At 42.8% G+C, this 13,380-nt stretch overlaps 1 protein-coding gene and 2 non-coding genes across 3 annotated transcripts; 1 reads left to right on the top strand and 2 right to left on the bottom strand.

Annotated features, from left to right (window-relative positions):
• Positions 1-403: 403 nt before the first annotated feature.
• On the top strand, positions 404-784 carry LOC139324627 (histone H2B 1/2/3/4/6-like). The gene has a single exon (XM_070954352.1). The coding sequence runs from the start codon at positions 404-406 to the stop codon at positions 782-784; it is 381 nt and encodes a 126-aa protein (XP_070810453.1).
• Positions 785-5,551: 4,767 nt separating this feature from the next.
• Positions 5,552-5,625, bottom strand: TRNAN-GUU (transfer RNA asparagine (anticodon GUU)). The gene has a single exon. It is a non-coding gene; the product is annotated as a tRNA-Asn (tRNA).
• A 199-nt stretch (positions 5,626-5,824) lies between these two features.
• Positions 5,825-5,896, bottom strand: TRNAD-GUC (transfer RNA aspartic acid (anticodon GUC)). Its single transcript has one exon. It is a non-coding gene; the product is annotated as a tRNA-Asp (tRNA).
• Between the last annotated feature and the right edge of the window lie 7,484 nt (positions 5,897-13,380).

Raw genomic sequence — 13,380 nt, 5'->3', positions numbered from 1 at the left:
TAGGGAATAGAATGGAATATAGAAGATAAAATATGGAATGGAATAGGATAAACGGATTCGAATGGCTTTAAATTAAAAGTTTCAGCTCACATTAAAGTGAGCGCCGTGGTCGGCTGAGTTCATTGGCGCTTCCGTTGGTTCACGCCTCCCTCCCGTAGCGCCCCGAGTAGAACGCTCGAACCAGCCTCTGGCTAACGCGCGGACCAATCACCTCGGCCGAGTTTGAATCCTACTCATTTGCATGCTTGGGCGCGCGGGAGCGTGACGAGCGCGGGCCTCTGGACCAATCGCAACGCGGCGCTTCGGCGCGTGAAACCCTCGGCGGGCCTATAAATACCGGAGCTTCGGCTTCGCCGGGCACAGTTTTCTGAGGGGGAAGAAAAGAGCGAAGAAGACGTTGAAGATGCCTGAACCGGCCAAGTCTGCTCCCGCGCCCAAAAAGGGCTCCAAGAAAGCCATCACCAAGACCCAGAAGAAAGGGGACAAGAAGCGCAAGAAAAGCCGCAAGGAGAGCTACTCCATCTACGTCTACAAGGTGTTGAAGCAGGTCCACCCGGACACTGGGATCTCCTCCAAGGCCATGAGCATCATGAACTCCTTCGTCAACGACATCTTCGAGCGCATCGCGGCCGAAGCTTCCCGCCTGGCTCACTACAACAAGCGCTCCACCATCACCTCCCGGGAGATCCAGACGGCCGTCCGCCTCCTCCTGCCCGGAGAGCTGGCCAAGCACGCCGTCTCCGAGGGCACCAAAGCCGTCACCAAATACACCAGCTCCAAGTAAAAAGGAGCTTGAGACGTAAAAAGTCTCCTTCGCCCAGACCCAAAGGCTCTTTTAAGAGCCACCCACTTTCTCAACGGAAAGAGCTGTTCTCTATTGGCTTTTTTTTTTTTACCTTAGATGAAAAATAAGTTTGATATACATATATGTTGGTTTATACCTAAATCGTGACTTTATTTTTAAGAGGGGAGGCAAAAGGGCTCTTCTACCAAGGTTAATAGGATTTCCATTTTAAGTTTTAAGATTTTTCTGGGGCAGCTTTGCATTTCCTCCTTGGCTGATAAGGTCCATCCACTTTTAATTTTTCCCTATTTGTCTCTAGTTGTCCCTTCCCCAAATCCTTGCATCATGCAAACAGCATTTAGTGAGCACAATTTTACCACACAAAATTATCAAATTGGCTGGTAGGTAGCAAAAAATGTTCCTCCCAAATTGTGCTGCCTTGGTTCCCCTTCTGAAAATGGAGAAGGGGGGGAAAAGCCCGCTTTGGTGGTTTAATGTTGCTTAGGAGGTTTTTTTTCCCCCATATGTCAGGATTTGGTTTTTCCAACACCCTGCAAATCCTCAGATTGCTGTTTTCTTTATTCGGTAATTAAATCCAAAACATGTTATTCGTTGGCTTCGTTTAGCATTTTTTTCATAAGCAAAAGTAGCTTTACTATATTTTTTTTTTAGCAAGAGCGCTAAATATTTCCTGGTTCCTGAAAAGGTTAGGTTTTTGTGGGAAGTTGTCTCCAACCAGTTTTCAACTTAACAAATTATTAAATGTTCTTTCAGTCAGAGTTAGCTTTTAGACTCTAACCAATTATTTTCTCTTTTGCTTTGGGAGAAAGGGAGAGAATGACAAAAGGTTCATAAAGGATGGTTTTGATCAAAAGATGATTGGATGTAGCTTGCTTGCTCTTTAGGAAATCAATCAATTTCATGCGTGCTGGGGAAAAACCGCGACTGGAAGCTTAATATATAAATACACTTATCAGGATGTCTGCAGTTTGACAGCCTTTTTCTGGTTCTGGGCATACCGAATCGATGGAAAATAAATCTTAAATGAAAATAAGAACTGCCATCTCAAATCTTTTCTCATTGGTAGTTGATTAGAAATTTTTTCTGGGGGAAAAAAACTAGGCTTAATTTGGCATTTTTTCATGAGCAAAAGTAGCTTTACTTTTTTTACCAAGAGCACTAAATATTTCCCGGTTCTTGAAAGGTTAGGTTTGTGGGAAGTTGTCTTTACTTTTCTCCTTAACAAATTATAAAAAAATGTTCTTTCAGTCAGAGTTAGCTTTTAGACTCTAAAAGAAGGCAATCACCCTTTAAAAGTGATCTGTTTTAAAAAATCTGCCAAGAAGCGTGTGAGGCTCTTAATTTCCATTTTAAATAAGATTTGGGGGGGGGGGCTTCTTGTATTTCCTGATCCATCTATTTCAATTGTCCTTTTGTCTTGGAGAGCCCCCCCCAAAATGCTTGTATCATGCAAAGGGCATTTAGTTAGCACGATCTTTGCATAAAGTTAATTAATTTCAGACTGGAGCTGGCTTTTCCATTATCTTTAAGAGATACAGAAAATGGTAGACAGTTTTTAAAAGCCAGTTGCCTGCCTCTTTCATCAGTTTACCATTAATGACAGATGAAATATGTGTACCGTCTATTACTTCAATTTCCTAAACAGACAGGAGCATGCAATTTTGTATTTTAAAATGCCTACATGAAATGTTAAATTTAAATTTCTCAATTTCTAAACAATAAATTATCGTTTATATGTGAAATTGGGGTTTAAAATTTAAATTAGTTTAGTTTGTTTAATCCTGTTACAGATACAGTCTTTGACTTAGGACCCCAACTGAGCCCAAAATGTATGTTTCTAAGTGAGAAACTGGTTGAATTTTGTTCCATTTTACGACCTACCTTGCCACAGTTAATTGAATCATTACAGACATCATTAGTAACATGGTTGTTAAGTGAATCTGACTTCTCCATTGACTTTGCTTCTCTGAAGGTTGCAAAAGGGGATTTACATGACCCCACGTCATAAATATGAGTCAGTGGCCAAGCATTTTGATCAGATGACCATTAGGGATGCTGCAACAGTCGTGAGTGGGAAAAAAGGTCAACAAGTCACTTTTTTCAGTGACCTTCTAACTTTGAACGGTCACTAAACAAACTGTTGTAAGTCAAGGACTATCTGTACTCCAACCTTGGCAACTTTACTCAAGTATGTTGATATCTAAAAATTGCCAAGGTTGAGAAACGCAGATTTACTTATGACTATGTTTGTATTTTACGATTTGTATTGTTTTATTTAGTTTCCTAGTATGATTTCTGTTGATTGCTTATTTAGTATCCTATAACTATCACTAAGTGTTGTATCTTATGAATCATGATGAATGTATTTTTATGATGACCGTGATCTTGATTTATCACTTATATCTTTTATGTACACTGAGAGCTTACGCACCGAAGACAAATTCCTTGTGTGTTCAATCACACTTGGCCAATAAAAAAATATAATTCTATTCTATTCTATTCTATTCTATTCTATTCTATTCTATTCTATTCTATTCTATTCTATTCTATTCTATTCTATTCTATTCTATTCTTCTACTCTACTCTATTCTATTCTTCTCTATATTCTATATTCTATATTCTATTTTATTCCATTCTTATTCAAGTACAGCAGCTTCATTCACACCTTCCATATAATACAAATTGAACCAAAGCACAGGAAATTTTCCTGCACCCCTTTTTCAATCTGTTTACTAGACAATCACTCGCGTGGTTGTCAACACCCTTCTGTCTCAAGTTGTAACCCAAGTTTTTTTTTAGATGCACAAGAATGGTGCATGGCTTTGTAGGCTGTATGCACGCCACACCAGGAGTGAAATCCAGCAGGTTCTGACAGGTTCTAGAGAACTGGTAGCGGAAATTTTGAGCAGTTCGGAGAACCGGCAAATACCACCTCTGGCTGGCCCCAGAGTAGGGAGGGAATGGGGATTTTGCAGTATCCTTCCCCTGGAGTGGAGTGGGAATGGAAATCAAAATTTGCAGTATCCTTCCCCTGCCACGCCCACCAAACCACGCCCACCAAGCCACACCACGCCCACCAAGCCACGCCCACAGAACCAGTAGTAAAAAAAATTGAATTTCACCACTGCGCCACACATATCCAAAATATGATTAGCTGGGTGTTTACAACAGCTTGAATTGTCCCTCTGAAGGAATAGGATGAAATCTGAGCAATCAGCTGAATAATAAAACTATTCCATTTGCATCCCTGCCTTAATTGTTGGTAATTAAGCAATTAAGTTGGTTTACAACAGTGAGGCTATTTTGTGGTGCAAATCTTGAAATTTTCAGGATGGCAGCCACAGTACCTTCCTTTCTGACTTAGTTTTATCCCTACTAAAACCTTTGCGGTTTCTTCAAGCTGACCACAGGCACATGCCAGGACCATAAATTCTGTGTGTGTGTATACATACATAATTATGTAATTATGTATGTATAAATGTATATAATTATGTACATAATTACATAAATTTATCCCAGTATGAGCCTTTGTAAACTAAAGGCATTCAGTGCAGGCAGAGAAAATGGAATGGAATGGAATGGAATGGAATGGAATGGAATGGAATAGAATAGAATAGAATAGAATAGAATAGAATAGAATAGAATAGAATAGAATAGAATAGAATAGAATAGAATAGGAATTCTTTTTTGGCCAAGTGTGATTGGCCATGCAAGGAATTTTTGGTGCATATGCCTCAGTGTACATAAGGAAAAAATGAAATATATTCGTCAAGAATCATAAGATACAACACTTATAGTCATAGGATACTAATAATCAAATCAAACTAGGAAACAATCAAAACAATATAAGTTGTAAAGAATAGAATAGAATTCTTTATTGGCCAAGTGTGATTGGACACACAAGGAATTTGTCTTGGTGCATACGCTCTCAGTATACATAAAAGAAAAGATACATTCATCAAGAATCATAAGGTACAACACTTAATGATAGTCATAGGGTGCAAATAAGCAATCAAATCATGTAAATCAATATAAATCGTAAGGATATCAGTAAGAAGGTTACAGTCATACAATCATAGGTACATATATTATATCTATGCTAGATCTATACTAGTCTCCCTTTATTTATCAGCGAAATACAAATTATATATATATATATATATATATATATATATATATATATATATATATGTCTTTTTCTTTTTCGTAGGCTTTTATGTGCATATTCTTTCTAGCCAGGTTTTACCTACGTAAACTGAGTTGTTCTGCAGCCCTAGTTGTGAATGAGATTTCACAGAACTAGGGCTGCAGAACAACTCAGTTTACGTAGGTAAAACCTGGCTAGAAAGAATATGCATATATATATATATATATATATATATATATATATATATATATATATATGTGTGTGTGTGTGTGTGTGTGTGTGTGTGTGTGTGTGTGTGTGTGTGTGTGTAAAATATTATATTATATATAATATATATAATATATATATTTTATTAATTATAATAGAATGTAATAAAAGGTAATAAAAGGTATAAATAAAACTACAGGCATACAGTGCAGTATATACATCTACCTGCAGTGTATGCCTCTTGTTCACAAATGCTGATGCTGGAATAATTGCTTTAAAACCAGAGGGTGTAAAATGAAGTCCAGTGGGCTCATCTAATAACAAGCAGTTGGATTTCTGACCTTTTTTTTAATTTTTCATAAGAATAAAAAAAAAAAAAAAAGAACTCAACGCGTCCCTGGGTGGGCTCGAACCACCAACCTTTCGGTTAACAGCCGAACGCGCTAACCGATTGCGCCACAGAGACCGCTGCGGGAAAGCAGGCCATCGTTTAGCGTGAACTTTTGCCCGAGATTTGAAAGAGGATTAAAATGTGACAATATTGGGAATTTCAAAGCAAAGAATTCCAATGCCGATGAATGCAAGGTGAGATCCTTGGAGAAAAACGCCTTGGCTGCATTGAATGTTGCAAAAAGCTATTGGGGAAAAAAAAAAACAATTTACCTCTCCCCGTCGGGGAATCGAACCCCGGTCTCCCGCGTGACAGGCGGGGATACTTACCACTATACTAACGAGGAAGGGGATGAAAAATGCCAGTAAATGGCTCCCTTTGAGTTCCTGAAATCTTTAACTCCGCCCAAAAAGGGAACTGATTTTTTCCCCCCCAGTATTGCATATTAAATATTAAATATGAATTTTAAATATTTTTTAGCAAGCATCTCATTGACCGCATACTTTTTCCTTTAGAACCAGGTAGGTGCAATAACACTTAAGTGTTGCACTTTGGGGAAATATAAGTCACAATATAAGGCGCAATTCTAACATGGGGAAATGAACCTTATTTTCATTTTTTTTACTGCCCTTTTATTTATTTATTATTCATTCATTCATTCATTCATTCATTCATTCATTCATTCATTTATTTATTTATTTATTTTATTGTAAAAGTTTTACAATTACATTTTCACCCCATTTTCACCCCCCCTAACCCACCCCAAACTCCCCAGCCCACCCTCCCTAACCCCCCCTAACCCTCCCCTCCCCCCCCCGGACTTCCATAGAATATACCCCCATCATTATCCCCATTATATAAAACTTAAGCCCCCCCAACCCCCATATCAGTTTTCATCTTCACATAGTTCAAATATTTCTATCTTAATATAATATAATACTATCAATGAAAAGCTATTTGATACTTCCTAGTTTGATATTTGTTCTGCACATAATCTATCCACTTTTTCCATTCACATTCATAAGTCTCTTGTGAGCGGTCTTTTCAATATGCTGAGATCTTATTTATTTATTTATTTATTTATTTATTTATTTATTTATTAATTTATTAATTTATTAATTTATTAATTTATTAATTTATTAATTTATTTATTAATCAAATTTCTATACCGCCCTACTCCCGAAGGACTCAGGGCGGTGAACAGCCAAGATAAAATACGGATAATACAAATATTAAAAAATCCCTTAAAATGATTAAATATTTCGGCCGAAACACAGATTAAAACACCCAATTTATAAAATCACAAATTAAAAAAATTTAAAAGATGGGAGTTAGGCCAGGCCAGCTTGCTGAAATAGAAAAGTTTTGAGAGCACGGCGAAACGTGCGCAGGTCTGGGATCTTCCGGGATCTTTTAGAACTATAATGTCCGATATACCAATATGTAAATATATGAACATAGATATAGATACGAATAGAGAAAGATAAGAGAAATAGAAAAACAACCCACCGATGTAGTAACTTTTAAGAGTCAGTCATGGGACTGAATTGATGTTTGTTTGTTCTGTATGTTGTCTTAATGTATTTATGTTTGTTTGTATATTTTTTATTAATAAAAACTTTTTAAAAAAAAAAAGAAAGAGGGGAAAGAAATGATTTCCAATTACAATTAAAAAAAAAAACTAGGCAAGTTAACTCAAAGGTGCTTTTTCTGGAGGCAACTGGACTTTTCTTGCCTTTTTTTTTCTTTTGAAGACGTTTCGCTTCTCATCCAAGAAGCTTCTTCAGTTCTGACAGAATAGTGGGGAATGGAAGGATTTCTATTCCTTGCAGACAGCTGCTCATCTGCATCCTTTTTGAGGGTCGTTGAAGCCCTTGGAGGTTTATCTGAGTAATGCCGATGGTTCCTGTAGTCTACAATTTTTCCTCTGAAAACCCATTCCTACTCCCGCACCATTCCAAGAGTTGTAGAAAGTTAGCACCCACCCCTCTCCTAGAAGAATAAAATATTTTGGGAAATATTAAAAAAGGCCGGATATTATATTTCCCTGGTTGAGAAATGGAGAAACATGCTCTTGGGAACAAACTTAGAGCCACCGTTCCCTGCCCGCCAACCAGATACTAATCTGAGGCCAGCTTTCAGTAATGGCAGGTTTAGTGATCCCTTCAAGACAGGATATTTTGAAGAAAAGGCAGAATTAGGTAGAATGTTAGGATCAGCCCTCAATCAAGATCCAAACCAGGAAAGTCATTAAGACGCAATAGAATTGGCCCAACACCCTTTCAGGGCACAAGCCTCCTCGTTACATCACCTCAGAGAGTCCAGGCCCTCAATCAAACTTGATTCAGACAACCTAAAAAATTAGCTATGACTCCTACATAGCCCCATGGGAGTCTAACGACAACCAATAGAATGCATTTCTTACACAGGAACAGGAAGCTCAAGGGCAAGGCCCAAGGCAGGCAGGTAAGCAGGCAGGCAGGCTGGCTGTCGCTCTCTTTCTTTCTCCCTGTGTCTGTCTCTCTCTGTCTGTCTCTCTGTGTCTGTGTCTGTCTCTCTCTCTCCCTGTGTCTGTCTCTCTGTCCCTCCCTGTATCTCTCTCTCTCTCTCTCCCTCCCTCTCTCTCTCTCCCTGTGTCTGTCTCTTTGTCTCTCTGTCTTTCTCCCTCCCTGTGTCTGTCTGTCTGTCTCTCTCTCTCTGTGTGTCTGTCTGTCTGTCTGTCTCTGTCTCTCTCTCTGTCTCTCTCTCCCTCCCTGTGTCTGTCTCTCTGTCTCTCTCTCTCTCCCTCCCTGTGTCTGTCTCTCTCTCTCTGTGTGTGTGTCTGTGTTACAAGGAATGGTGGATCAGGCCCAATAAAGAGACTTGAGTCATCTGGTAAAATATAACTCTTTTATTTGCAGGTTCATCACATCATCACTTGAATGCATCAGGAACTGGGGTGAGGAGAGGTGTGCCCACCTTTTATACCTGTGGGCGGGGATTCAGGTAAGGAGGGGCCTATGGGAGGAGCTGACCAGGTGGGAGTCTGGGTTAACCCCTGCACTACTGCACTATAGCTGATCCCTGGCACGGGCAGAGCATTTATACCTGACAAATCCCCCTCTAAATGCCTGACCCGTGTCTGTAGGCCTGACTGACTAGTTGGTACCCTGGGGTGGATGTTGAGCTTGGAAACTAAGTGTGAGTGTTGTTTGCCTTGTAGGGGTTTCGTGAGTATGTCTGCGGTCTGTTCCTCTGTATCGCAGTGTATGGCTTTTATGAAACCAATTCTGGAGAGCTGTCTAACGTGCTTATATTTTATGTCTATGTGCCTTGACCTTTGTCCTACAGCGTCGGACATGGATATCTCTATGGCGGCTTTGTTATCTTCATATATATTTATTGGGTAAGCTGGTTCTCTCCACACGCTGGCAAGTAGGTCGTCGAACCAGATGAGGTTGTTGGCGGCTTTGGAGAGGCATATGTATTCGGCTTCGGTAGTCGAAGTTGCCACTAGGATTTGTTTGCCTGAGTACCAATGCACTGGGCAGTTATTTAAGTAGAATATGTACCCAGATGTGCTTTTGCGGCCTTTGGCGTCTCCGGCCCAGTCAGCATCAGCGTAGCATGTGAGGATGGGTTCTTCGGATTTTTCAGGCTCTAGGGTTAAGCATGCATTGACACTCTGTTTCAGGTATCTTAGTACCCTTTTCACTGCGTCCCAGTGGTATGTGGTGGGTTTGCTCACGTGCCTGGATAGTAAATTAACAGATAGGGCAATGTCCGGTCTGGTCCAGTTGGCGATATACAGGAGGGAGCCTATGATTGACCTGTACAGCGTGTTGTCTCCAAATTCGGGTGATTCATCATGCATGTTTTTTAGAAAGTCCGCCTGCATGGGTGAATCACATCCCTTGGCGTCTGCCATGTTGCATTTATGGAGCAACTCTTCTATCTTCTCTTTCTGCGACAGTTGGAAACCCTTTGGCGTCTGGTTGACTTGTACTCCCAGGTATCGGTTTATCCTCCCAAGGTACTTTAGGGTGAAATGCTCGCTCAGCCTGCTGGCGAAGGTGTTGCGGTTGGCTTCGTGTTTGCTGATGTATAGAATGTCATCCACGTAAACTAGGATGTATTCTGGTGAGTCCCCCTCTTTCCTGGTGAAGAAACAGTTGTCAGCTATGGTCGCCGTGAATCCCATAGACTTCAGGGCCTCTACCAGGCATTCGTACCACCGTTTGCCTGATTGCTTTAGTCCATACAGGCTCTTATGAAGTAACCAGGTGTCCCCTCTGTTGGTTTCTTTGCTGTGGGGGGCTCTGATGTATATCTCCTTGTCTAGGTTGGCGTGCAGGTAAGCGGTCTGCACATCGAACTGGTGTACTTCCAGCCCTAGCAAGGATGCGATGACCAGGGCGCTCTTGACGCTCTCTGTTCTTACGGTGGGCGAATAGGTGTCTGTGTAATCCTCCGGAAACCTTTGAGCAAACCCCTGGGCAACTAATCTTGCCTTGTATAGGCTTTGGCCCCCCTCTAAGTTCTTGACTTTGAATATCCATCGGGTGCCTATTGTGTTCTTGCCCTCTGGGACTTTGGTGGGGGTGTACACCTCCAGCTTCCTCAGGCTGTCCAGTTCCTTGGCCATGGCTAACTCCCACTTTACCCTCTCCCCCTGGGGTAGTCTTAGCACCTCTTCGTATGAGTTTGGCGTGACGTGGTTTGCATGCACGTGCATCACGTAATCATTTAACCTTTTTGGCAGCTGGTTTCTGGTCGATCTGACCGGCCTGGTTGCTGCCTGCTCAGTGTCATGCAGATATCTGGCTTCTCTTTGTGTCAGTGATTCGACACTTATCTTGGGATGATTCTCTTTCCATCCCTCAACCTTGATGCCTTGGAGGTCGGGCTTGGGCCTGCTCCCTTCCTGCTTACTCACTGTCTTGTTTTTGTTTTGGGTTTGCTCGATTGGGCTATCCTCCTGCTTGGTGGGTACCTCATTTAGGTGTAACCTGGACCAGTTGGCTTGCTCATGGAATGCCGCTGTTCTGGAGACCACAAACCTATTATTATTGTCCACAAACCTGAAGCCCTTGGTTCCTGGCTCGTACCCCATAAACCTGAGCCTTCTGGACACCTTATCCCCTTTCTTGCGCAACTGCTTGGGTATGTGTACATCAGCCGTTACACCGAACACATGTAGGTGTGCTATCTGCGGCTTCTTGTTATACATGACCTCGTAGGGTGTTTTGTCTATCACACTGGACCATGTTCTATTTAATGTATAGTTGGAGTAGACCAGGGCTTCAGACCAGAAGTGTTGGCCAATTCCCGCGTCCTCTAGGGCGCACCTGACCATCGTTTGCAGCGTGGAGTTCCGTCGTTCTGCGACCCCGTTCTGAAAGGCGGAAAACGGGGACGACGTAAAGTGAATCACGCCTTTGGACCTGAGCCAATGTGAGAAGTCCTTAGATAGAAACTCAGACCCTCTGTCGGTCATGATCTGTTTGATCTGTTTGTTGTTTTGGATTTCTACTCTTTTATAGAATTCTTTGAATTTTTGGAAGGCCTCATCCTTTTTTCTTAAGGTGTAGACGAAGCCATATCGACTATGGTCATCCACTATGGTGAGGAAGTACCTTTTTTTATAAGTTATGGATGGCCTTAGGGGCCCTACCAGGTCCATGTGTACTAGGTCGAATATTTGGTTGGCGGCGCGTAATGACTTCTTGGGTCTGGGTTTTACTTTTAGTTTTGAACACTTGCACACCGAGCACTCGAGGTAGTTTTCACAGTTTTTTATTATGGCACCCTCGGTACAATTGGCCATTTTTTGTATCACAGGAAAACTGGCGTGTCCAAGCTTGCGATGCAGCAGGTGGGCACAGTTGTCGTGCATTGGTTTGCCTATTGAGGGTCTCCTTTGGGTGTATTTGTTGTGTTGTGTCTCTGGTGTCGTGTTGTCATTGTTATCTACCTCCCTCCCGTCTACCTGTTCACCCTCAGCCCTGCCTTGGTCAGTGTCTTCTGCATTCTCTGAGCTGGTGTTTATGCTGTGGGCGTAATCCTCACAGAAAGTTATGTATGGTAACCCTTGGTCAATGGTTACTCTCCCTATATCCTTCCCGTCCTTGCTAACCTTCACGTTGCCTTTTGAGAATATCATCTCAATCCCTGATTCCCTGCTAAGTTTTACTGCAGCCAGGATGTTGTGGGGTATCTCCGGGACTAGTAGTACCCCCTCTATTTTCCCTACGCCTGGTAATGTAATTGCCCCTTTGCCTGTTACTCTAACTTGGTTTTGGTCTGCAACTTTGATAGAAAAATCCTCTCTCTTGAATGATGAGAGGAGTTCCTGATTGTATGTGGTGTGGTTGGAGGCCCCCGAGTCCAGGAGCCAAGAGCTGGTGTCTTTGTTTTGGTGTGTGGTGTGTGTGTTCTCCCCTATCCCATATAGGGACCCTGTCCTGCTGTCGCGTGAGCTGTCCCTGTTTCCCTTCCTATCCCTGGGGATGGGTGAGTCTCTACGCCTATACCTATCTTCGGATGTGTGCCTTTCTGTTTGTCTGTACCTATGCTCTGGCCTGCCTCTCTCCCTATAGTTCTTGGGGCAGTCCCTTTTGATGTGTCCCCTCGACCCGCAGATGTAGCACTCGGGCGTGTTGTGTTGTTTCTCTTGGAAGACTACTCTCTTCTCACTCTTGTGTTCTCTGGGAGGGCCGGGGCGGCCCCTCCTCAGATTATCTTCTGCGATGAGCCTGTTGGATAGCCTCTCCACAGACAGCATCCCTAGGCTGACGGTGTCTAAGTGTGTCAGGAAGCTATTCCATGAGTGATCTAAAGAGTTGATTATCACACTCTTCATGATTTGGTCAGAAATAACTTCTCCCCTAAGATGTAGCTCTGCTCTGGTACCGCTTAAGGACACTAGGTGCTCACTCATGGGTGTCCCTGGCTTAAGTCTGGCGGAAAAGAATTCCTTGGAAATTTGTGTGGTGGTGGACACACTCTCACTATAAAACAACCCAAACATTTTCCCTATGATTTCGGATACTGTGAGGTTGTGGCCAATACAGTGGTAAATGGTGGGGGAAATACTGGCAATTAAAAGATAGAATGCCTTATGGTGCATGCAATCTAGCTCTAAAGTCCATGGTCTCTCAGGGGGGTCATTAATAAAATGAGACATGTTTTCTTTCAGAAATACCACCTGGAGCTGCTGTGACCACTCTAGGATATTGCCCCCATCCATCCTCAACTTGGGAAAGTCAACAGGTAAGTTCCCAGCACTAGTAGTAAAATTACTTACTGCTGGCTGCTGTCCATGGTTCCTTATGTCTCTATAGCAGCAATAGGGCATAGGAACGCTTGCCGGTAATTTAAAAGTCCCGCTTTGTAATTTTTTTCTTTTTTCTTCTTCTAGGCGGAAGAGCGCATGCGCGAAGTCCATTTCAGCTCCGCCGTCGCCGAGGAAGGACATGTTCATCGCGGCTCCGCTGTGGAGGCCTCTGCCGGTCGGGTAGGCCTCGGCTTCGTACTTGGGGGTCCAGATGTGCTCCTGGGGGCGTCGTCCAGCGGCTGCTTCTCCCGAGTGAAGATCCTGGCGGCGTTGGGGCTCCGGTGACGGCTGTAAGTAGCTGCCCCAATCCATGCGGTCCGGGGTGCGCGGCCTGGGCGATCGGAGGCGCGGTGTCCCTGGGGTGCGAAGGTGGGCTGGCGAATCGCCGTGGGTGTCGGTGGCTCTTGGGTGGGCGCTCCGCTGTCCCTCTCCTCGTCTTCCCTTCTGCTTCGGCCTCTCCGGCTTCTCTTTGGTAATTTTGAGGCCTGGGCCGAAGGCGGCGGCAAGGGTCTTCA

This window comes from Pituophis catenifer, unplaced genomic scaffold (genome assembly GCF_029215685.1).
Source record: "Pituophis catenifer annectens isolate HBS135680 unplaced genomic scaffold, rPitCat1.0.hap2 SCAF_15, whole genome shotgun sequence".
NCBI classification, from domain to species: domain Eukaryota; kingdom Metazoa; phylum Chordata; class Lepidosauria; order Squamata; family Colubridae; genus Pituophis; species Pituophis catenifer.
This window is presented reverse-complemented; position numbering and strand designations above follow the sequence as displayed.

What these genes read in the sequence shown, in the direction of transcription:
- LOC139324627 (XM_070954352.1), top strand. Translation starts at nt 404, where the DNA reads ATGCCTGAACCGGCCAAGTCTGCTCCCGCGCCCAAAAAGGGCTCCAAG.